General features: G+C 40.5%; 1 protein-coding gene across 3 annotated transcripts; it reads left to right on the top strand.

The window, feature by feature from the left end:
- Positions 1–25,261, top strand: DCAKD (dephospho-CoA kinase domain containing). Of its 3 annotated transcripts, none has more exons than XM_063137416.1 (5): positions 1–108; positions 842–954; positions 10,249–10,452; positions 23,132–23,219; positions 24,545–25,259. In XM_063137416.1, exons 2-5 carry the CDS (start codon positions 843–845, stop codon positions 24,828–24,830), a joined length of 690 nt encoding a protein of 229 aa, XP_062993486.1. In that variant the 5' UTR covers positions 1–108; position 842; the 3' UTR covers positions 24,831–25,259. The 3 variants fall into 3 exon arrangements, with proteins under 3 accessions (XP_062993486.1, XP_062993485.1, XP_062993487.1); XM_063137415.1 differs by having other exon boundaries at positions 837–954; XM_063137417.1 differs by lacking the exons at positions 1–108; positions 842–954 and adding an exon at positions 9,718–9,755 and having other exon boundaries at positions 10,212–10,452; positions 24,545–25,261.
- Positions 25,262–26,093: the final 832 nt, after the last annotated feature.

Raw genomic sequence — 26,093 nt, 5'->3', positions numbered from 1 at the left:
TTTAATTGACGCAGACCATCATGCACTTTTTTAAAATCATGCACTCAAGGAAGATATTCTTCTGTATTTTGCCACCTTAACAAATCAATTCAGATTGCCAACCATCAGGTATTTTTTCTGTCTAATAGGCATTTTTTGCTTATGGTGTATTTCATTGAATAATCCAGATAATTATCATAAATAATCTGGTAATTTATTTATTTTTCTATTGATCACGCTCCCTAATCTGCCAGACCGATTTCAACAGTGCTTGGGTAGTTCCTTCCTGCTTTTTAGAGTGTGCCACTAATTCAACTCTTACTGCAATGCAACCTCTGTCCTAGGGCCAAGGGAAACTATAATGCTTAGTGGGCCAGTGGAAGAGCTTTTGCTCTGTATACAGACGATCCCAGGTTCAATCCCCACATCTCCAGCTAAAGAAACGCAGGAAACAGGACTGGGAGTTGAGCCTCTGCCTGAGGGCTCATCTACACCAAGCAGGATATTCCAATACCAAAACCATATATAAAAGGCAGGAGCCATACTACTGCTTTATAGCGGGATTGAAATGCACTGCAGGATCTACACTACTGCTTTATAGTGGTACTGAAGTGCACTGACAACTGTTGAGCACTGACAACAAATCCACCAGACTTCATTCTCTAATCAGTCAAAATCTGTCTATGGCAACAATTACTGACTAGGTATTTTTAAGGTGACAAGTCAAGCATTTGCATCTAAATTTAAGATAGGATAGAGGACATGGTGAGATGGGAATGAGAGTGGAAATTTTCAAGCTCTTTTTTTAAAAATGGTTTCAGTGACTGTTTTGTTGCTTAATATTCTTCATTTTCCAAAGCAGGATGTTTTTGGTGGGACTAACAGGTGGCATCGCATCAGGAAAAAGCACAGCAGTAGCTGTGCTACAGGAACTCGGATGTGCTGTTATCGATGCTGATGTTGTAGCCCGGCAAGGTGAGTTTTCTGCAGCCATCTGTTTTGGGGGTTCTGATCCTGTCAGGTCCCAGTTAAAATAGATGAAACAAAGTCACTTGTGCAAAAAAAAAAGTCAGTTTATTGATAGAAAAAGGATGCAGAATATATATGCAAACAAAATTCACCCCTCTCTCCACCTAATGAAGCTGTCACAGCTGGATTGTCTATCTGGGCCACCAAAGATGGACAAGAAGCCGTTTCCCCAGAAGTGCAAAAGTCCTCCAAGCTGATCATGTGCACATTGCACGTTGGAGCAAGACCAAAGAGAAGAGCCAGTGGGCTTGCTTTTATAGGAGTCTCTTTTAGGGGATGACAGGATGGCGTACAGAAATGCTCTTTCCCAGAAGGAGGAAGGCTAGGCTTGCTTATTTCTCAAAGGTTTTTGAAGCATCTCAGCCTGGGAAACTAATTCCTTTCCCATGAGCATGGGAAGTGAAATCTATCTAATCTTCAAGGATGACAAATGGTCAAAGAACACCTAATTTCCTTGAATGAGTTCAAATCCCCAGGGCCCGATGAACTGCATCCAAGAGTAATGAAGGAGCTAGCGGAAGAACTCTCAGAACCTTTGTCTATTACCTTTGCAAAATCATGGAAGACGGGTGAGGTGCCGGACGACTGGAGGAGGGCTAACGTTGTCCCTATCTTCAAAAAGGGCAAAAAGGAGGAACCTGGGAACTACAGACCAGTCAGCCTGACATCCATCCCTGGGAAAATTCTGGAGCAGATTATAAAGAAGTCAATCTGTAAACACCTTGAAATCAATGCAGTGATTACTAGAAGCCAACATGGATTTGTCAGGAACAAATCCTGTCAGACTAATTTGATCTCATTTTTTGATAGGATAACCTCCCTTGTGGACTGTGGGAATGCTGTGGATGTCATATATCTTGACTTCAGCAAAGCTTTTGACAAAGTACCACATGACATTCTGATTAACAAACTAGCTAAAAGTGGGCTAGATGGAACAACTATTAGGTGGATCCACAGTTGGCTACAGAATTGGACTCAAAGAGTACTTATCAATGGAACCTTCTCAAACTGGGGAGAGGCAATGAGTGGGGTGCCGCAGGGCTCAGTCCTGGGCCCAGTGCTCTTCAACATTTTTATTAATGATTTGGACGAGGAGGTGCAAGGAACGCTGATCAAATTTGCAGATGACACCAAATTGGGTGGGATAGCTAATACCCTGGAAGACAGAAACAAACTTCAAAGTGATCTTGATAGGCTGGAGTGCTGGGCTGAAAACAACAGAATGAAATTTAATAGGGATAAATGCCAAGTTCTACATTTAGGGAATAGAAACCAAATGCACAGTTACAAGATGGGGGACACTTGGCTCAGCAATACTACAAATGAGAAAGATCTTGGAATTGTTGTAGATCACAAGCTGAATATGAGCCAACAGTGCGATATGGCTGCAAGAAAGGCAAATGCTATTTTGGGCTGCATTAATAGAAGTATAGCTTCCAAATCACATGAGGTACTGGTTCCTCTCTATTCGGCCCTGGTTAGGCCTCATCTAGAGTATTGCGTCCAGTTCTGGGCTCCACAATTCAAGAAGGACGCAGACAAGCTGGAGCGTGTTCAGAAGAGGGCAACGAGGATGATCAGAGGTCTAGAAACAAAGCCCTATGAAGAGAGACTGAAAGAACTGGGCATGTTTAGCCTGGAGAAGAGAAGATTGAGGGGAGACATGATAGCACTCTTCAAATACTTAAAAGGTTGTCACACAGAGGAGGGCCAGGATCTCTTCTCGATTCTCCCAGAGTGCAGGACACGGAATAACGGGCTCAAGTTAAAGGAAGCCAGATTCCGGCTGGACATCAGGAAAAACTTCCTGACTGTTAGAGCAGTACGACAGTGGAATCAGCTACCTAGGGAGGTTGTGGGCTCTCCCACACTAGAGGCATTCAAGAGGCAGCTGGACAACCATCTGTCAGGGATGCTTTAGGGTGGATTCCTGCATTGAGCAGGGGGTTGGACTCGATGGCCTTGTAGGCCCCTTCCAACTCTGCTATTCTATGATTCTATGACATAACCTAGCTGGGCAAAACAGCTTCAGTGTGAAACTGTAAATTACTGGCCTGTGTGAAAAGGCCTACTTATTTACCTATGAAGCTGCCTGTTAATCCAAACTACACAAGTTTCTAACGGCACGTAGGCCCTGATCCAAACCACACTTGGACATGTGATTTGGTCCTCAGAGTGAGGTAATAGAATCCTTCAAGACCATGTGTTCATGGGGGCAGAAAGGTAGAGGTAGATTTGCTTTCCTAACGTCAGTAGGCCATATTTGAGGTATCAGGATACAAACAGTAAGGTATTATTTCTGAGTTTGTATCCATTTCCTTATAACCATTTTGCCTATTTCAGAGCTATACAATTATATGTATTATTTAGTTCAGTGTTTGTCATCATTTGGGGCAGCCAATAGAAGAGAGGGAAAACAGTATTGCATTATTAACCTAGAATTCACTGTCATAGGATATCGTTATGTCGATTAGCACAAATGTATTTTTAGACAGGATCAAATACATATGTGAAGGATAGATCTGTAGGGCTACTAGCCTTGATAGTAAGAAATGTACTTTCTGTCTTCTGGCTACTGAAAGCCCAGTACGATTCAATAGGATGGATATCAGCACCCTGCCTTGCTTCTCACTAACCACTGCTGGAAGTGCCCTAAACAACTGTGCCCTAGAACAGTTGGTCATGGAACTCACCCGAGGGGGAAGCAACCCTGGATTTAATCTTAAGTGGCATCGGCCAGGACCTAGTATGAGATGTAAATATTGTTAAACCAATGGGTAATAGTAACCACAGTGTTATCATATCCAATATATATTTAAGTAGGAAACCATCCAGGAAGTCCAACTGTCGTGTTTCCAAGCCCTCCCGCTGCAGTGTGAGACAATAAAGAAGTCTCCCAAGTAATCCACAAAACTTTATTCAGCAAATAAATATCTCTTCACACCTGAAGAGAGTTTAAACACTAAGAACTTTCCTCTAGGCTAAACCTTGGCTAACTAAGCGAGACAATTATCCTTTCAACAAAAGGGAACGCTTTTTCCCTGAGTCCCTTAACTTCAGGGAGGATTCCTCTGAAGAAGCCTTTGATGGGAAGCTAGCCGAGCTGATAGCCTCTCGCCTTCTTTTAGCTCCACCTGTTTGAATCTTCAGCAGACTCTGGGATTGGTCAACTCTGAAGTTCCTCCCTCCTTTCAGGATTGCTGAGTCCCCACAAACTCTTAGTTGTTAGCGTTTTCACTCATAGAGTCTGGTGAAGATTCATCCTTAGAAAAGCCTGGGAGAATCTCCTCCCCCGCTTCCTGTGTAAGCTGGTACATTTCTAGTCCTGTTTCTTCTGGTTCAGAATATGATTCCGATTGATAGCCTGAAACTCCTTCCCCCATACTAAGGGGAACAGGCCTGATTATGACAACCATAGTCACATTTGACCTCAAAAGAGGAAACTTCTCTAAAATGAGGAAACTGGTGAAAAGGAAGTTGAAAGTGGAAGTCAAGAGGGTTAAATCCCTTCAAAATGCATGGAGGTTACTCAAAACCACAATAATAGAAGCTGAGCTAAAATGTGTATCACAGTTTAGGAAAAGTAGCACCAAGTCCAAGAGGTCATTGGCATGGCTATGTTAAAGAAGCTATTATAGAAAAGAGGGCTTTCTTCAGAAAATGGAAGTCTTGCCCAAGTGAGGAAAATAAAAGGGAGCACGCAGTGATGCAAGCAGTCAATAAGAGACACAAAACAGCATTTTGAAGAGCACAGCACTAACCCCATGGAGGCCAACAATAAAGAATTATTTAAATAATCAGAAACCAGCTCCCTAGTCCCTGTTGAACCGTTGGATGACAACAGAGTTAAAAGGGTAGTAAAGGAGGATAAGGAGATTGCAGAGAAGCTGAAGGATTTTTTCACATCACTGCAGAAGATATAGAACAGAAAGCAAATAAATCACTACACCAGATGGTATCCATTGTAGAGTTCTCAAAGGACTCAAATATTTATATTTATTTATTGATTTATTTGTTACATTTATATACTGCCCCATAGCTGAAGCTCTCTGGGCAGTTTACAAAAATATGAAATTGCTGATTTTCTAACCAAACTATGCAGCATGTCCCTAAGATCAGCCTCTGTACCAAAGGAATGGAAGATGGCCAATGTAACATAATTTTTAAAAGGTTCCAGGACAGATCCAGGAAATTACAGGCTGGTTAACTTAACATCTGTTCTGGATAAACTGGTTGAAAGCATTATTAAAGACAAAATTAGTAAGCATATAGAAAGACAAGCTCTGCTGAAAAAGAATCAAAACATATTCCGCAAAGGTAAGACCTGTGTCAGTAACCTTTGAGAGTGTCAATAAACATGTAGGCAAGGGTGATCTGGTGGACATTGTTTACTTGGATTTCCAAAAGGTTTTTGATGAAGAAACTCATGAAAGACTCCTGAGCAAACTTAGCAGTCATGGAATAAGAAGAGAAATCCTCTTATGTATCAGTAACTGGTTAAAGAACAGAAAGCAGAGAGTAGGAATAAATGGTCAATTCTCCCGATGGAGGGAACTAAATAGTGGGGTCCCACAAGGATCGGTATTGAGACCAATGCTTTTCAGTTTGTTCATAAATGAACTGGAAATAGGAGTAAGCATGTGTAAGGTGATGTATACGTTGGGGCAAAAAAACCCAAGTTCAAGTATAACCCGATAGGATCTGAGCTGGCAGTGATCAAACAAGAAAGAGATATTGGGGTTAAGGTGGACAGCTCAATGAAGATGTCAACCCAGTGTGCGGCAGCTGTAAAGAAGGCAAACTCCATGTCAGGCATTATAAGAAGAAAATAGGGGTGTGCAGAGCGGCTCTGGGATTGTTTAACTTGGGGAAAAGGAGGCTAAGGGGAGAAATGATAGAGGTATACAAAATTATGCATGGTGTGGAGAATGTGGATAGGAAGATATTTTTCTCCCTCTCTCAAAATACTAGAAGTTGATTGGTGGGAGATTCAGGACAAATAAAAGGAAGTACTTCTTCACACAGCACATAGTTAAATTACCACAAGATGTAGTGATGACCACCAATTTGGATGACTTTGGTTGGATAAATTCCTGGAGAAGAAGGCTATCAATGGCTACTAGCCCTGATGGTTGTGTGCTGCCTCCAGTATCTGAGGCAGTAAGCCTGTGTGCACCAGTTGCTGGGGAACATGGGTGAGAGGGTGCTGTTGCACTGTGTCCAGCTTTGTTGGTCCCTGGCTAGCAGCTGGTTGGCCCCTTTGTAAACAGAGTGCTGGACTAGATGGACCCTCGGTCTGATCCATCATGGAATAATTGAAGCCTCCAAGGCTCTCATGCAGGTTTTCATCATAATCTCATAATCTCTATATTTTCTGTTCTTGAAGTGATTTTGCCTTAATTTTCCCATCTTTGTTTTTATTTATTATTTATTTATTTAGAATATTTATATACCGCTCCCCATTGAAAAATTTCGGAGCGGTGTACAAGGTAAAATGAAAATAAAAACAGAATAAAACAGTTAAAACAAAATTTAAAAAGAAGCAAAAAAACCCAACAACACAGAAATCCAAGGCTGCATGTTAAAGAAAGGCTTCTTGGAATAAAGATGTTTTCAGGAGGCGCCAAAAGGAGTACAAGGTTGGAGCCTGCCTGACCTCCAGACGCAGGGAATTCCACAGGACGGGCGCCACCACGCTGAAGGCTCTTCCCCTGGTGGATTCCAATCGGAGCATGGATCTAGGTGGAACCACCAGGAGCAGGCCCTCGGATGACCTCAATGACCTCAGTTTTTGAGCTTGGGATGAATATGGATCGGAATCAAAGGTGCTATTCCCGGCATTAATTGTTCTTTATGACATTTCCAGATCCTAAAAATTGGGAGCATGCCAGAATTTTGATTCATTAAAGTTTTTTTAAGTCCCTTTTTAACAAACGGAATGTAATGACCGTCTTCTTGATTTAATAAAGCCTTTTCAATATTTGACCAATGGTTATTTTGATAATCAGCCATAAATATCAATAGCTGTCGAAGCTGATAAGCTTCATAATAAAGTCGTAGTTGTGGGATACTCCACCCTCCCTCTGTTATTTGTCTATATTGGGATGATTTATTTTTTATATTGAGATTTAAATTGGAATGTTACTGAGGCATGATCTGTTACTTTAATTTTCCCAATATCTATTTTTTCCACCTCCTGGAGGAGCTGTAGGGATACTAAAAGTGTGTCTAAATGTGAAAATGTTCCATGAGGTCTTGAATAAAACGTATAACTAAAATCCCCTGGATTAATTTAGGTCCATACATCTCTAAGATCATATTTGTGAATTGTATTAGAGAATTTAACTGCTTGAGAACTGCATATGGCACTCCAGATCTGTCTATCCAATACCCCTGGATCTATTCCTTGGAGGTTCCAGTTAACGTCTCCTCCTATTACAATAATTGCTTTTGTAATTTTTTTGTAAACACCTTGTGCCTGACATTGGGTCCATAAACAAAGCCAAAGGTGACCAAATCCTGCTTATTCAGGAGTCCTTCTACAAAAATATATCTTCCCCTTCTTATCTTGTAGAGTGGAGTAAAATTACTACATGGAGTAAAATCCAGTTCACTATCAAGTAATAGCCCCACTCCCCTTGATTTCCCAGTCCCTGGGGTTATGTCCCCATCATTGGTTATTAAAAAAGCCATCTGTAAGTTTTGCTTTATAAGTTTCTTGTATCATAAGGACTGTGGGATATATGTCTTTAATTACTTTAAACAGCCGTGTCCACTTTCCCATTCCTTTAATATTTAAAGTTGTTACTCTAATTTCTTTAACCATTTTTCTTTAATAAACAATCCAAATTTAAAACTTCTCCATTGGGCTCATCTACACCAAGCAGGATATTCCACTATGAAAGCGGTACATAAAAAGTAGGATCCATACTACTGCTTTATTGAAGTACACTGACAACTGTTGGGGCCCATGACACATACCATGTACCGCTTTTATACTACTTTCATAGTGTTATATCCTGCTTAGTGTAGATGTGTCATGGGCCCCAACAGTTGTCAGTGCACTTCAGTACCACTATAAAGCAGTAGTGTAGCTCCTGCTTTATATATATATACACTGCTTTCATACCACTTTCATAGTGGAATATCCTGCTTGGTCAGAAAACATTGGATGTCCATAGTAATACCAGAAAAACCTACTCACTCCCTCTTCATCCCCCTTTTATCCCACTTCAAAAAAGTCAGTAAAAGACAAAAAGAGTCAGCAAAGCCAAATAGAAGCAGCTTCTGCCTTTGCAGGTGTGCCTAAGGTCAACCAACTTAGCTCCAAGATCTTCCACTACTAAGAGGGTTGGGGTGGGGGGAACTGCACCAACCTCGCTAGATAATATTTTACTCAGCAACAAAATACAAAAAATATCTATATCCCAAAACAAACAAAACTTTAGTTCAGTAGGAATGGAAAATCCAACGTATAAGTTGGCTACGCTGAGCTAGAGCCACTCCTGACCCTTTAGATTTTATATCCATGTTAACCTTACCCAAATTATTTTAGCCTCTATATAAACTTCAATGCAGATATTCCCCCTCTTCATTTAAAGTAACTCACAAAAGTCCGACACGTTTCGCCCTCTTGTTTTTTAAGGCCTTCAGGGGGCTGTAACAGTACATATATAAAATCAAAAATAAGGCCACACAGAACTTAAAACCTTTTTCTGTTATAAGAGCGCATTGCAAGCACAGCCTGTACATACATGTAAACAATGACATAATTTCAATAAAACACATAAAAAGTTTTATAGGGCACATTATTATGTAACACAGTTACATAATTGTTATAATGTCTGCAGAAATTATTAACAACAAATTGTCTTGTGATGATGACTAGATGGGATGTATCGAAGGCAATGTATTTTATATACAATTAGACAAGTTCTTTGAGTTTCTTACAGGTGTTATCATAACAGGGCAATTCCATCAAGGTCTTTCCATATCTGGACAGAGCTACAAGCACCAGGGAATGTCTCAAAACTATAGGGTAATTATAGGAGTGGTAAGAATTCCAGCTCTTCATTTAGCCCCTGTGGAGACAGTGTCTTTAATGGCCAATGTAAAGGAGGCAAACTCCATGTTAGGCATTATTAGAAAAGGAATTGAGAATAAAACTGCTGGCATCATACTGCCTTTATACAAATCTATGGTGTGACTACACTAAGAATACTGTGTACACTACACCTAAAAAAAATCATAAAGTTGGAAAAAGTACAGAAAAGGGCAACTAAAATGATCATGGGGTTGGAGCATCTCCCCTATGAGGGAACGTTACAACAGCTACACTACACCTAAAAAAAAATCATAAAGTTGGAAAAAGTACAGAAAAGGGCAACTAAAATTATGGGGTTGGAGCATCTCCCCTATGAGGGAACGTTACAACAGCTAGGATTGTTTAGCTTAGAAAAAAGGAGGCTAAGGGGAAACATGATAGAGGTGTACAAAATTATGCATGGTGTGGAGAATGTGGATAGGGAGACATTTTTCTCCCTTTCTCATAATACTAAAACTCGAGCTGATTGGTGGGAGATTCAGGACAGATAAAAGGAAGTACTTCTTCACACAGCTCACAGTTAAACTATGGAATTTACTATCCCAAGATGTGGTGATGGCCACCAATTTGGATGGCTTTAAAAGGGAGTTGGATAAATTCCTGGAGGAGAAGGCTATCAATGGCTACTAGTTCTGATGGCCATGTGCTACCTCTAGTATCAGAGGTACACGAGTTGCTGGGGAAGGTGGGCAGGAGGGTGCTGTTTCACCTGCATGTGGGACCCTCTGTCCAGTTGACCACTGTGTGAACAGAGTGCTGGACTAGATGGACCCTTGGTCTGATCCAGCATGGACCTTATGTTTTTATGTTCTTATTTATTATTAGTCTAGTGGAGCAGGACAGTTGTTGTGCTCTTAATTCATTACTCTTTGAATTGATGCTGGGACAAGAGTACTAATCTGGTAATTTTCAAGAGCTAACTTGGCTTTCTGCTTCTAAGTAATAAGTTGTTTCTTTCCTCCCCTCCATTATCTGGAATTGGAACCTGCTTTCTTGTCAATTGCAGAGCCTCTGCTAAGCATGTGGAATAGCGGAAGCCTACCTGCAGTAGATCTCCATTGTGACCTTTGGATTGGTCAGGTTTCTCAAGAAACTCCAGTGCAGACTCAATGTTAATATCATTTCCCTTTTCTCAGTGATCCAGCCACACTTCCTGGCATACCAGCGTATCGTTCATTCCTTTGGTCCTGAAATACTCTTGGTCAGTGGCGAGATCAACCGCGAAGCTCTAAGGAACATAATTTTCTCCCAGCCAGAAAAACGTCAGCTGCTAAACTCCATCACTCATCCTGAGATCCAGAAGGAGATGCTAAAACAAATCCTGAAATACTTCTTGTTGGGTAAGCTGCTGGTAGGCTTACTTTTACCGTGCAGAATCCTCAGGCCATCAATATCTGCTGACAAAAAATGTAAGATCTTCTTTTGCAATGTGTTTATTTTATTTTTCTTTGTCAATGAGAGATGAAGGACTGGAAAAGGCATCTTTGCCTGTTTCCTTTGTGTCATGTTATTTGTGGTCATCCATTCACTGTTTATATCTTGAGAATGCTCCCTTCTTTATATTTGCCACTAGCTGTACCCTGCCACATGTTGCTGTGGCTCAGTCTGGTTAAATTGAAAAAAAAGAAAAGACAAAGCGGATGTTTCTAATATGTTTAATTTCACAATGCTTGTGGATATTCAATATTTTTAGTTGTTCCATTATCTGTGTAGATATAGAGATTGTCTGGTTCGCCGACTCTAGAACACGCAACATATAATTGTCCATGTGAGAAGCAATCTGTGTCTAGATCTAAACCGCACAATTCTAAAGATTGGCCCTGAGCTTTGTTGATGGTGATTGCAAATGCCAATCGAATTGGGAATTGCATCTCTTAAATTGAAATGGCATATCTGTTGGAATCATAGGAATGTGAGGAATGAGGACATCTTCACCTTTGAAAGGTCTTGTCAAGATTGTTGCTTCTATGACGTTGCTCAGTAATTTTTTCTCGTTGACGTCTTTCAGCCACTCACAGCCTGTCGCGTTCATTCTGTTGAGAACAAAGCAGATCTGAAGCTGTAGAACGCGATTGCCATGCTCACAACCGTGCATCCTCAAGTCTGGCTGAACGTTGATTGGCTGGTTCCTTGGCACGTATTTGAGGCATTCTTTTTCTTTTTTTCTCGTTTGCTGATGCCCGTTCTTCCTCAGTCTGATTTGCAATTTCTTGTCGCAGTGCTTCCGCTCTGCGAGTTCGACGACCTAAGTGTGATCTTCTGCGAGGCATTATTTGGATGAAGTAAAGCAGATTGTTTGGTTTTTAAAAAAGGATGTTTTTACGGTGAGGAGGTTAGTGGAAACTCCTGGCAGTTACCTTTCTTCAGAACGTGTAACTGTCACAGGTGTGACATCTATATTCACTCAGCCAATTGTGAGAGAACATGCAAATAGGAGAGGAGGCAGAGGCAGTGGATTGGCCTACTGGTTGGCGATGTCACAATGATCAGCAGGACTGGTTTTGAGGAGGCCTATTTCTTCGATTTTAAGACAAACTTTTGACCCCATATAGAACATAGTTACATAACAACGCTCGCGTATTCGAACGCAACGTTGTGTCAAAATTTCAAAGCAATCGGTGAAGAACTTTCGGAGATATAACGTCTGTTTCGAACGAACATTTATATTTTTATTTATATAGACTAGCTGTACCCTGCCACGCGTGGCTCAGTCTGGTTAAATTGAAAAGAAAGAAAAGAGAAAGCAGATGTTTCTAATATGTTTAATTTCACAATGCTTGTGGATATACAATATTTTTAGTTGTTCCATTGTCTGTGTAGATATAGAGATTGTCTGGTTTGCTGACTCTAGAACACGCAACATATAATTGTCCATGTGAGAAGCAATCTGTGTCTAGATCTAAACTGTACAATTCTAAAGATTGGCCCTGAGCTTTGTTGATGGTGATTGCAAACGCCAATCGAATTGAGAATTGCAAACTCTTAAATTGAAATGGCATATCTGTTGGAATCATAGGAATGCGAGGAATGAGGACATCTTCACTTTTGAAAGGTCCTGTCAAGATTGTTGCTTCTATGACGTTGCTCAGTAATTTTTTTACTGCAAGCCGCATGCCGTTGCAAAGTTTTGGCTGGTTGATATTTCGCAACATGATAATTGGCAGGCCATTTTTCAATTGCAGTACTTGAGGTGGCATCCCTGGCAGATTGAGTGAATTAAAAAATTCTGTTGGATAATTAACCGCTTCATCTGCTTCCACAACAGTGTCGATGGACTTGTATGTGACTGCCTCGCTTTGAATGTTAGATTGAATAATATTGTTAAGTTTGTAGACGTTTTTGTTCTTGGCTGCAAGAATAGCTCGTTCACTCAGCCAATCGTGATTCACGTATTTGAGGCATTCTTTTTCTTTTTTTCGCATTTGCTGATGCCCGTTCTTCCTCAGTCTGATTTGCAATTTCTCGTCGCAGTGCTTCCGCTCTGAGAGTACGACGACCTAAGTGTGATCTTCTGCGAGGCATTATTTGGATGAAGTAAAGCAGATTGTTTGGTTTTTTAAAAAGGATGTTTTTACAGTGAGGAGGTTAGTGGAAACTCCTGGCAGTTACCTTTCTTCAGAACGTGTAACTGTCACAGGTGTGACATCTATATTCACTCAGCCAATTGTGAGAGAACATGCAAATAGGAGAGGAGGCAGAGGCAGTGGATTGGCCTACTGGTTGGCGATGTCACAATGACCTATAAGAGCAAATAGGAGAGAACATGCAAATAGGAGAGGAGGCAGAGGCAGTGGATTGGCCTACTGGTTGGCAATGTCACAATGACCTATAAGAGCAAATAGGAGAGAACATGCAAATAGGAGAGAAGGCAGAGGCAGTGGATTGGCCTACTGGTTGGCGATGTCACAATGACCTATAAGAGCAAATAGGAGAGAACATGCAATAGGAGAGGAGGCAGAGGCAGTGGATTGGCCTACTGGTTGGCGATGTCACAATGATCAGCAGAACTGGTTTTGAGGAGGCCTATTTCTTTGATTTTAAGACAAACTTTTGACCCCATATAGAACATAGTTACATAACAACGCTCGCGTATTCGAATGCAATGTTGTGTCAAAATTTCAAAGCAATCGGTGAAGAACTTTTGGAGATATAACATCTGTTTCGAACGAACATTTACATTTTTATTTATATAGATTTGCATTTTTACTTCCTTAATGTGGCATTAAAGAGCACATACAAAATTGTCTTTGGCAAATATTATGTATAATGTCACACCTTCTGAAATGCTCACACATCTTTCCTGCACCCCAGACACCCTAACGTGCAGGGAAGGTCTCTTATAAATGAAAGCTCTTTTTGAACCCGATAAGGTAAAATAATGGTTTGACAGCTGAGATTACTCCAGCATCTTTCTATTTCTTCCCTTTCATGCTTCTGATAACTGTAACAAATACAGCTGTCAAACCTGTCTAATCAAGTGCCCGATAGTATCATTGGCTGCTTTAGAGGACTCAGGGCAGAAAAGGAGAATGTCCTTACTAGAAGGAAATGGAATTTATTGAGGGTGGACAGGGTAATGGAGAGATGGTGAAGTTCTGCCCTCCGGTTTCTGAGATATGTGTACTTTGAAGATGAGAGGAGAGAGGAAAACATGTGGGAAAAGAGGAAAACACCATTACTGTCTGTCTTCAAAAGAACAAAGGAAAACATTAATGCAAATCAAATTTACTTGGAGTAATTCATCTCTCATTATTCAATTTTTTAAAAAAATATTTCATGGATTCCAAGTAATAAATTACACACAGACAAAAAAAGAAAAGGAAAGGAAAATACTCAACAACAATACAAATATTCCCATAGCACCACAGTGAAAAGCATGGGTATTCATATAATTTTTTTAAAAAAACATTAAGCAAATATAGAAATCTTAACCAAATCTATACCTTTTTGTACAGTTACAAGTCCAACAAGTTCTCCAGAAATGTGTCTGATGTTATTTCCCCTCTTGCTAACCTTCTATGTTGAGTCAACTTATCATTTGAAGCCAGTTGCCAAATCTCATCAAATCACCATTGGTGATCAAAAGGCCTGTCACTTTTCCAGAAGTGGGCAATTTCCCACCTGGCTGCAACCAACAAGTGAGTGACCAAGGCTTTGGAGATAATGTTTCTATTGGCACCCCTAAAAACAGTAGAGCCAGTGCTGCATCAGTTTCTGTGTCAACATGAATAATGTTTGTAACGGTTTGGAAAACTCTCAACCAAAAAAATTGGAGTTGCAGACAATCCCACCAAAGTTGGATATAAGTACCAGGAACTAAGCAGCCCCGTCCACAGAGCACAGACACAGTACCACTAACATGATGCAATCTAACAGGGGAAATTATTTGTGAGCTGTTTAACTTTTGCCGATATTGTTTTATAAGACACCGACTGCCACTTGCTTTCACCCTCAATGAAAGTTGTGCATTTTTATTTCCCTTATCAGGGAATTGACAATTGACAATTCAACGTCATGTGATTTTTATCAAAAGCTCCTCCTTTAACCTTTTTAGAACAAGTCAGGCAAGCTTTCTCAAATGTAGCAAGAAAGTGTGGAATTCTTTTCATTCAATATAAAGCATTTGCAATATAAAGCATTTGCAACCTGCATTTTTTGAAGCCAAGTGCAAGGGAATGGGCCCAAGTTTTGCCTCTAATTGTTGCACAGATATGACTTTTCCGCATACAAAGAGATCACGAATATGGGAAAAACCCTTCCTTTCCCAACATGCAAATTGTCTATACTTAAATTGATCTCTGAATTGGGGGAGGTCTAAAATCGGGGTTACAGGAGAAGGAGTTTGCGAAAACCATTTCGTCCATTTTGCCCAGACCTTTAAATTTGCTTTTTAAAAGGGGGTTTCAATTGTTTGTATATGCTTCTTCAGTGATGGAAGAAATGGGATTGCCCTAATCGTAGGGATACAGAGGGCGCTTTCAATCAACACCCACACGATTGCAGTCTCACTCCTAATGATTTTGAGTAGTTGCCTCAATTGAAACTCATCATGATACATTCTAAGATTTGGGACACCAAACCCCCCTAATTTAGTTACCTAGAATAGTATTGCTTGATTGACACTAATGTGTTTGCTAAACAAAGAAAGGCAAATGCTATTTTGGGCTGCATTAATAGAAGTATAGCTTATTTATTTATTTATTTATTTTATTACATTTTTATACTGCCCAACAGCCGAAGCTCTCTGGGCGGTTCACAAAAATTAAAACCACAATAAAACAACCAACAGGTTAAAAGCACAATTACAAAATACAGTATAAAAAGCACAACCAGGATAAAACCACGCAGTAAAATTGATATAAGATTAAAATACAGAGTTAAAACAGTAAAATTTAAATTTAAGTTAAAATTAAGTGTTAAAATACTGAGGGAATAAAAAAGTCTTCAGCTGGCGACGAAAGCAGTACAGTGTAGGCGCCAGGCGGACCTCTCTGGGGAACTCATTCCACAACCAGGGTGCCACAGCGGAGAAAGCCCTCCTTCTAGTAGCCACCTGCCTCACTTCCTTTGGCAGGGGCTCACGGAGAAGGGCCCCTATAGATGATCTTAAGGTCCGGGCAGGTACATATGGGAGGAGGCGTTCCTTCAAATAACCTGGCCCCAAACCGTTTAAGGCTTTAAATGTCAATACTAGCACTTTGAATCGGGCCCGGACCTGGACTGGCAGCCAATGAAGCTGGAAAAGGACTGGCGTAATGTGATCTCACCGGCCAGTCCCTGTTAGTTAACGGGCTGCCCTGTTTTGTACCAGCTGAAGCTTCCGGACCGTTTTCAAAGGCAGCCCCACGTATAACGCATTGCAGTAATCCAAGTGAGAGGTTATTAGAGCATGGATAACTGTAGCTAGGCTATCTCTGTCCAGATAAGGGCATAGTTGGTATATAAACCTAAGCTGATAAAAGGTGCTCTTTGCCACTGAGCTCACCTGTGCCTCAAGTGACAGTTCTGGATCCAAGAGCACCCCCAAAATACGGACCCGATCCTTTAGGGAGAGTGCAACCCCGTCCAGGACAGGGCAAACATCACCTCGCCGGACAGATGAACCACCCGCTAACAGTACCTCCGTCTTGTCTGGATTGAGTCTCAGTTTGTTAGCCCTCATCCAGCCCATTACCGTGCCCAGGCACTGGTTCAGAACAGTCACTGCCTCACCTGGGTTTGATGAAAAGGAAAGGTAGAGCTGGGTATCATCCACATATTGATGACACCTCAGTCCACATTTCCGGATAACCTCCCCCAGCGGCTTCATGTATATGTTAAACAGCATAGGGGATAAGATAGAGCCCTGTGGAACCCCATGGCTTAGAAGCCACGGCACAGAGCAATAATCCCCCAGCACCACCTTGTGGGATCAGCCATCCAAGTAGGAGCGAAACCACTGCAACGCAGAACCTCCAACTCCCAGCTCAGACAAATCACTTCCAAATCACGTGAGGTACTGGTTCCTCTCTATTCGGGCCTGGTTAGGCCTCATCTAGAGTATTGCGTCCAGTTCTGGGCTCCACAATTCAAGAAGGATGCAGACAATCTGGAGGGCAACCAGGAATATCAGGGGTCTGGAAACAAAGCCCTATGAAGAGAGACTGAAAGAACTGGGCATATTTAGCCTGGAGAAGAGAAGATTGAGGGGAGACATGATAGCACTCTTCAAATACTTAAAAGGTTGTCCCACAGAGGAGGGCCAGGATCTCTTCTCGATCATCCCAGAGTGCAGGACATGGAATAACAGGCTCAAGTTAAAGGAAGTCAGATTCCGGCTGGACATCACGAAAAACTTCCTGACTGTTAGAGCAGTACGACAATGGAACCAGTTACCTAGGGAGGTTGTGGGCTCTCCCACACTAGAGGCCTTCAAGAGGCAGCTGGACAACCATCTGTCAAGGATGCTTTAGGGTGGATTCCTGCATTGAGCAGGGGGTTGGACTCAACGGCCTTGTAAGCCCCTTCCAATCAACAACAGTGACATCCTTCTACGATGTCCTTTCAGCACCTCAATACTGATAAACATTGAATCCTTAGGAAAACAGATAAATTTGCTCATGTGTGTTTCCCCTGCAGGGCAACTAACAGTTTGGGGATGGGGCAACTTGTATTAAGAAAACAGCATGAGGTGAAAGTGTGAAGCCCTTCTCTTATTGCTGTAGTGCTGATCTGAGTTTTGGGGGGTGAGGTGCTTTTACCAGATCCTCCCGTGTCACATGTACTACAATGTCATCACGGATCCCCCCAACATCACTTCTACTATTGCCCTCATATCATAGAACTTCAAAACATATGTCTTCCTTCAGTCCAAGACAGTTTCACATTTAGGACCCCACAGATTTGCATTTTTTTAATTGACGCAGACCATCTCACTACCAGATTTTTAAAATCATGCACTCAAGGAAGATATTCTTCTGTATTTTGCCACCTTAACAAATCAATTCAGATTGCCAACCATCAGGTATTTTTTCTGTCTAATAGGCATTTTTTGCTTATGGTGTATTTCATTGAATAATCCAGATAATTATAATAAATAATCTGGTAATTTATTTATTTTTCTATTGATCATGCTCCCTAATCTGCCAGACCGATTTCAACAGTGCTTGGGTAGTTCCTTCCTGCTTTTTAGAGTGTGCCACTAATTCAACTCTTACTGCAATGCTACCTCTGTCCTAGGGCCAAGGGAAACTATAATGCTTAGTGGGCCAGTGGAAGAGCTTTTGCTCTGTATACAGACGATCCCAGGTTCAATCCCCACATCTCCAGCTAAAGAAACGCAGGAAACAGGACTGGGATGATTAACAAGAAACCCATTTATTATTAGACAAAAATTACAAAAAAGCTGATGTATCCCGTAATTATTAGACAATAGTGGTGTTGGGTACTATAATACAATAAACCAAAAATTAGAATGCTATTCCTACTATAAGACAATGCAAGTCTATAATACAGCCCAACAAAGACACACTAACACACTTTAGTCTATTAAATACATTTCGCTATACGTCAGTACATAAAAATATATTTAACAGATATATTATAAATAAGGTTTGTTCTTATTATATTTTATTCTTTCCAGCGTTATATTGGAGAAGAATTATTTTAGATTTGAGGAGGATTTCTTTCTACTATCCCTCCTCAAGTGGGTCTGAAAAGAAGCAGGAACTTACGGGATCAACTAATACATACAGACATTAGAACTCCAAGGAGAACATTAAATAACATCCAAGGTCACTTTGTGTGTGGGGCGTACGGTATGTTCCCTAAGTTTACAAACAAAAGAGTTCCTTCATCCTAGGACTAACCAAACTTTGTACTTATGGCATTTCTCAAATTGTTCTACAAAGAATGTCATCTACATCATTATCTGTCCATGCAAACTATTATATGTGGGGAAAACTACAAGGAGCATCCGGAGAAGAATTATTGAACACCATTTTAAAATTAAGAATAAAGTCACTGAGGCACCAATGATACAGCATTTTATGGAATTATCACACAAATATGATGACTTTAAATTTTTAGTCTTTGATAGAATCTATATTGACCCATACTCTTGGACTGATCATAATGACTTATTACTCAAAAAAGAGGCTGAATGGACTTTTCGATTGGATAAAATTTATCCACATGGTCTCAATGTTAGTATAGATTATTCGGTCTTCTTGGCAGGATAAAAGCCTCTTCCAATTAAGTAGCTGTTTTCCTTGATAAAAAGGACTACTGTGGTTATAATCAGACACAGCTGCTTTCCGTGTTTTTCTTCAGACCATAAACAGACAGGCCGGTAAGATAACTTTTTGGAGCTCTTGGTAACTCTTCAAAACAGAAAGTTGATGTTTATTTTCTAATAAGGCCAAATTTATGGTTTTCCACAGCCTTCAATTGGAGGGGTTTTCTCCCCCGCAAGAAAGTTTTTTGAGGATGAATATCCTATAATTGACAGTTTAACCTGATATGGATGAGTGATCTTTAGGCTGAATTAGAAATGAGTGCTTGGATTTTATAATTATAGAGATATTTAGACTAAATGTGATGATTATATAAATAATATTATCTTATCTCTGTAGCGTTTGTTCCAAGGAAGCTTGAGCAGCGAAAACGGGAAGTTTATTGCAAAATCCTGTCAACAACTTACAACGCTGGAAAGAATAAAATATAATAAGAACAAACCTTATTTATAATATATCTGTGAACATATGTTTATGTACTGATGTATAGCCAAATGTGTTTAATAGACGAAAGTGTGTTAGTGTGTCTTTGTTCTGCTATTTTATAGACTTGCATTGTCTTATAGTAGGAATAGCATTCTAATTATTGGTTTATTGTATTATAGTACCCAACACCACTATTGTCTAATAATTACGGGATACATCAGCTTTTTTGTAATTTTTGTATAATAATAAATGGGTTTCTTGTTAATCATCTTTCTACACTAGTGGCTCGAGTAGTTGTGTGCGTTCTGGCACCCTATATATATTAGTCATTTAAAAACTACTGCCTTCTATTTGTGATATTCTGGAGGTGACAGACTTGACCTTTGGGGAGCTAGGGGTGGCGACGGCCGACAGAAAGCTCTGGCGTGGGCTGGTCCATGAAGTCACGAAGAGTCAGAAGCGACTGAACGAATAAACAACAACAAATAAGAGCTCAAGAGAGGGAAGGAATTTCAAATGCTGAGAAAAGATTTTATTATAAGTTCAATGTAGTTCCGAAAATTCTTCTGGAGCAATGTCTACAGCACATATAAAGAATAGGACAATCAGAAATTGAAAATGAGACATAATCAAAATAAAATACAAAGTCTTACTAAACAATATTAAGACAAAATTGCTCCAACTATTTTTTCATTTTTTAAAAAAGACTGTCCTGTACAGGAAAAGATGACAGAATTCTTAGAGGTTGAAATCAAATATTTAGGAGACATAACATCTAAACCTGTAACTCAAAAGATTATAATGATTTTGGTCCAGGTTACCTGCAGGATCGCCTTCTTCCATACAGTCCGCCCCGCACACTCAGGTCCTCTGGGGAGAACTTACTTCAGTCAACCAAGACTAGGCTGACATCAGTTTCCCAGAGGACCTTTTCTTCTGTGGCCCCCGGATTGTGGAACAGTCTGCCAGAGGAGAGTCATAAAATTAACTCTCTCTGTGATTTTAAGGCAGCTTTGAAGACTAGCCTTTTCTGGCAGGCTTACCCAGATCAATGTAAAACCAAGAATTTTTAAGATGTGTTGATTCCTGTACTAATGTTGTTCCCCACCTCGATCCAAAGGGAGAGGCAGGTAAGAAATAAATATATTATTATTATTATTATTATTATTATTATTATTATTAGCAAAAAGATTAACGATGTAAACCATATATGCAAAGCTAGCATTATTTAAAGGACAAAACATCTAAAAATAAAACTGCACTTGAGAGATACAAGTTACAGCTCAAAAACATAATCTGAAAAGCATATGTTTACAAATCTACATTTAACAAAAACATAAAATATCTAAACCTATAAATCAAGAAGATCATAATACCAAAGATCCTATTAGAAACTAACATAAATCACATATACATTACGAAGAAAACACCAAAAATGAAAGCCCATAAAAACCGAGGGATTTCAGCCACCATGCAAAGAAACAATGGCATTCTCTTAACCATTTTGTGGTTAAGCAGCGTGCTTTAGCATGTTGTCTGAACGGGGCCAATGAAACATTCAATTTTGTATAAAGATACACCCCTACAAGAGACATCTAGTAACTCCTGTTGCAAGAAACCTCTATACTGAAACTTTTTATGTCAACTTCAGCTAATTGTTATCAATGAGGTAAAATATTCCAGAACAGAACCTTTAGCAGGTGCAGTACTGAATTAGATGACACAAAAAGAATATTAACCCTTAATTAGACTAAAGCATGGGTTCTTAACAAGGGGGAAATTCCCCCCCCAGGGGGGATTTTAGGGTTCCAGGGGGGAATTGGGACCACTATTCAGCAAAGTATGATGTCCTGTAGATTATGTCTTCCTACACGTTATTAAAAACGTCCCAGAAAAGTGTTATGTCGTTTGCAAAAACCAGGCCTTTGCTCTCTTTTCCCTCCCTCCCTCGCAATCCTAGAAGTTTCAAGTTTCCCGGGGCAACGCAAAGCATGGGAGCTAAGAATGTAAAAGGGGCCATGCTTTGCGTTGCCCCTTTAAATGGGACTAATATAGAAAAAAATAAAATATTTTCAATATTATATGTATATTATTTGGAATCCACCTTTTGAGTTAGACTATCTTGGGAAGGGGGGAATTATATTCTGAACAATGGTGAAAGGGGGGAATGGAGGAAAAAAGGTTTAGAACCAGTGCACTAGGCTGTCTTCATTTGAACGCATATGTTATTATACTTTGTGCCTTTGTTCAATTGTTGTATTATATATTGTAATTTACTTCATTGTACAAATACAGAATGTTATGGAATTCATGAAAATTTATGAAAATTTACTCATGAAAATTTAGAAAAATCTTTTATAGCCCTATAAACCAATTGTTTATGCATTATACCTTCTGCGTTGTTTATGTGGTTGAGTGCCTCAACACCCTTATTGGTTGGAATATGAATTTATCCAGTCAATGTGAGGATAATTAATGTGAGGATAGTCAAATAATTGAGGATTATTACAACACTTCCTTGTTTGGAGGCATCTCTGATTTCACTCTAAGCATTTTGGTCTGGGGGACGATAGCATGTTCCTAGCACTACATTAGTTTTGGGGCCCTGCATTGTCTACTTGACACAATGCCCTCTTTGACATAGGGGGAAACACCGACCCCAGTATGCCCTTCCCTGTTCTTCCTATAAAGTTTTTATCCAGGGATGACAGTATCCACTGGTTCTCTCCATTCCACCAGGTTTCTGTAATGCCCACTATGTCCAGGTTCTCCTTTGAAACCAAGCACTCCAATTCTCCCATTTTGGCTCGGAGGCTTCTAGCATTTGCATAGAAACACCTATACACAGTGTCCCTCTCCAGATGTCTCTGCCGTGTCCCTTTTTCACTGTTGCACTTTAGCCTCTTTGATTGGCTATCATGTTCTGTCCTGTACTCATGGCCTATTTGCTCCCCTTCTACATTGGGACAATCAAAAACATGTTCAGATTCATCTCCTTCAGATGATTTAACCCGAACCAGATGCTTCCGAGCTCCTGTCAGCTTTCCCCCAAGATTTATTTTAAAAGCTGCTCTGCCACCCTTTTTTTATGTTTAGTGCCAGCAGTCTGGTTCCATTTTGGTTTAAGTGCAGCCTGGTCCTCTTATACAGTTAGATAAGTAAGTTCATTTACCTTTTCTTGTCCACTTGCTTAACTCACATATATCATACACTTTGTCCCTGGGGCTCATTGTACTCAAAGAATAAAATTTTTTTAGAGCCCTTCCCCTTGACCTCCTCTGACAAATTCCCCCTGACAAACTTTTGTTTGCCCTCCCTGTTCACTCGCTCTGATCGCTCACTCTCTGCGAGCTGGCTTCCTTTTCTAGCTTCTAGTTCAGCTGGGGCAGCTCCTCTACTCTGCTCAGCTAGGAGTCAGGAAGCAGAATGAGGCCCACTTAGCAGCTGACAGCAATCAGCAATCAGGCCCCTCAGGCACAGCAGCAGCTCTTGGGACAGGCTCCTTGACTCAGCTCTCAGGAGCACACGGTCTCTTTGAATTGGTAGCTCTTGGATTCACTTGAGGCCTCTCTCCTCTTTACCTTCGTCTCCTCTTCCACTACACTCCCTCTAACAAACTCCTGTTTGCCTTCCCTGGTCAATTGCTCTCTGGGGGCTGACTTCCTTTTCTAGTTTCTAGTTCAGCTGGGGCAGCTCCTCTTCTCTGCTCTTCTCAGGTAGGAGTCAAGAATCAGAATACTTTATGCAAAGTATTTATTTACACACATTTGCAACACTTTATGTTGTAGTTTCTAATAGGAAATTTGCATTATTTTTCTAGGCTACCGCTATGTGATCCTGGACATCCCCCTCCTCTTTGAAATCAACACGCTGACCAGGTTCATGAAATATACAGTTCTTGTGTACTGGTAAGGATATTGTTGGGAACAATGCTATATGTCATCAAACGTTATTGGATTGGTTTGATTTGGAACAAAGGAGAGAGGATGGCCATTGGAATCCAATGGTTCCTACCCAAACATGGAATTTCTGAAAAACCATTTGAATGCATTAAACCCACTGTGATTTGTGGCACTGCCCAAATAGCCACTAAAAAGCATTGCCCTTCTCAATGGAATAACCACAAATGGGTTGGGGTCCTGCCACTCCCCGATCTACAAGCCTCTGAATAAAGCCTTATCAACTGTAAAGCAATTGGACAGCTTGCTTTACACCTATCCTCAGTTGTTCTGAATGACAGTAACTGTTCTGAATGAGAAGCTTTGTTCTTTGTTCTGTTTTTTTCTATAGCTTTGTTCTAGGTCTGGTGCTAGGATCTCAGTCACCTCCAATGCATTTCAATAACCAATCTATTTGGAAAGGCAATGATTTTCTGCATGGCCATTTAGGTATTGCACTTAAACCACTGTGTAAACAATAACATTTGGCCATTTGGAAATTGCATGTCTTTATTTGGCCATTTGGAACAATCCAATAGCTATTCTCTGACTTTTTTTTTAAGTACATCCTGGGTTTGACAGGCTGAATTTTGGCCCCCTGTCATGTCCAGAGAGCAAGGCCCATCATGCCTTGAGTATGCCATATCATGCCAAAGGAAGGGCACATTCTCCCTCACCTGGCATGGCTCAGCTTGTTATTTATTTATTTATAATTTATTTATTTATTGTATTTAAAACATTTTTTAGCTGCCTTTCAGGGCAAGGCAGCTTACAACCATGTATAAAACAGTATAAGCATAAAATCGGTCAAGGCTTGCTGACATCCAAGGGAACAAGTCAGATGCAAAGGGAAACCTGTTCACAGGCCAGCAGCAATCCTGTTTTGGAGAAAGTCAGTATATTTCTGTGCACACAGGCCCTTAGGAGACTAGAGGGATCACTGAAGCCCAGCAGGACCAAGCTGAAAACGTTCTGAATTGTAGCTCAGTCACACACACCTACCTCTTGAAAAAGAGCATGTTTTGGTTCTTTTCTGAGTAGGTTTGCTGATTGCAATCAATGTTCTCCTTCTCACAAAACTCAGCTGGTTTTGTGACAATTGAGCCGACTGTCTTTTGCATAGCTCTACCCAATTCATATATATAGTCCCACCTGAGTTCCATTTCTTAATCATGTTACAAAGAAAGAGGGACTATTAGGAACTGGTTGGATGGATAGATAGGTAGATAAATATTTCATACACAAACATGTATGTCTTCTTCCTGAGCTGAATTCTTCTTCCATTCCTCAATCAGTGACCCACAGATCCAGCTGTCCCGTTTGATGAGCAGGAATGGGCTGACTCTAGTGGAGGCAGAAGCATGCATTGCTGCCCAGCTGCCCATCTCCCAGAAAGTCAAACTGGCTGATCACATAATCGACAACTCAGGAGATGTTGAGGCCATGAGACAGCAGGTCCTGAAGTTGCACACTTTATTAGAAGACTCCTTGGACTTCCTTCTGGTGCGCCTGTTGGCAGCCACTGTAGTGGCTGGTGTTGGTGGCCTTGTGTATTTTTTCCTTTGGCAACTCATGTCTTAACTTGGCTTTCTTTCTTGCTAAAATTAGATCAAACCCTTACACAGTGAATCTTCTGTGTTGGAAATAGAAATCCAGATCCCAAAGCTGCTTCAACCAATTGAATACAGATGACTAAAACATACACACACATAGGCACACACACCAGGCTGTTGTTTAAAATCATATTTTAAAACCATATTTCTTTCCATAGATCATATAAAGTGAAAGGAGGCCTCATTCCCTCCAAAGTGGCTTTTGGCTTTCTTTATACTGCTCCTGCAAAAGATTAGTCATGTTTGAAGAGGGGATGTGGGTTTCCTTTGGGCATAGATCTTTTGGTCTTCTGGGTTAGGGGCTGTGGGTATGGAACATCAAAACACAATTCTCATATTTATTTATTTGTTTATTTATTGTAAAACTGTTATCAAAGGACACATGAGTGTCACTTCAGCTAAGGTGAGTCACACACACACACACACACAAGGTTCTGTCATTATAAACACAAAATTGTACTGCTTTAAAGGTGACATCTGTTGAGTTGGTAACCTTAAACTTGGCATCCATAATCTATCTGATGAGATCTACAATTGTGTAACATTTCAAACTGATCTGATAAACATTACCACATGTACAACAAGTTAAAAATGGCTGGAAATTGACACATCTGTTCTTTTTATTCCAAGCTGTGGCTCAGCATATCACATATTTCTTTCCAATTCTGGAGAAAACTACTAATGTGCTTTATGCTGATTTGTTGGGGAGATAACCAGGACCAGGACCAGGACAATGCGGGGCATCCATGTGGGTGCATATAAGGCTTTATAGGTTAAAACCCACACCTTGAATGGAGCATTGAACAGTATAGGCAGCCATGCAAGTTATACGATGAGAGTTGTAGGCTAAAACACTGGGAGGGTCACAACATCCCCACCCCTGATTTAGGAGAGATGTTGCAGGATTGAAAGTCTCTAGAAGCAGGTTGTATCCTTGGGGAAGAACCGGGGGGGGGGGGCAACACACAGCTGGGCTGTAAGTGGCCTCTGCTGCCAACTGCTGTTCCCCAAATTCATTTTTTAAAAACTGAAAAGAAAATTCATCTGTAGTGGCTATGGAGCACAAAGGGGTCAAAATGGGAGTATCAAAAAGGTTTGGCACTCTGTAGCCACTACATGTGCCTTATTTAATATTTAAATTGGCACCCCTATGGGTGGGTGGCCCACAGATGTAGGTCTGGACATGAAAATAGACCCTGGACTTCCCAGATTTGCCCACCCCTGTGAAGTG

The sequence above is a fragment of the Elgaria multicarinata genome, chromosome 11 (genome assembly GCF_023053635.1).
Source record: "Elgaria multicarinata webbii isolate HBS135686 ecotype San Diego chromosome 11, rElgMul1.1.pri, whole genome shotgun sequence".
NCBI lineage: Eukaryota > Metazoa > Chordata > Lepidosauria > Squamata > Anguidae > Elgaria > Elgaria multicarinata.
The sequence above is the reverse complement of the archived record's forward strand: the minus strand, read 5'-3'. Positions and strand labels throughout refer to the sequence as shown.

What these genes read in the sequence shown, in the direction of transcription:
- DCAKD (XM_063137416.1), top strand. Translation starts at nt 843, where the DNA reads ATGTTTTTGGTGGGACTAACAGGTGGCATCGCATCAGGAAAAAGCACA. An exon ending in CCTGAAATACTTCTTGTTGG is followed by an intron (nt 10,453 to 23,131) that starts GTAAGCTGCTGG and finishes TTATTTTTCTAG; the next exon opens with GCTACCGCTATGTGATCCTG. An exon ending in TATACAGTTCTTGTGTACTG is followed by an intron (nt 23,220 to 24,544) that starts GTAAGGATATTG and finishes TTCCTCAATCAG; the next exon opens with TGACCCACAGATCCAGCTGT.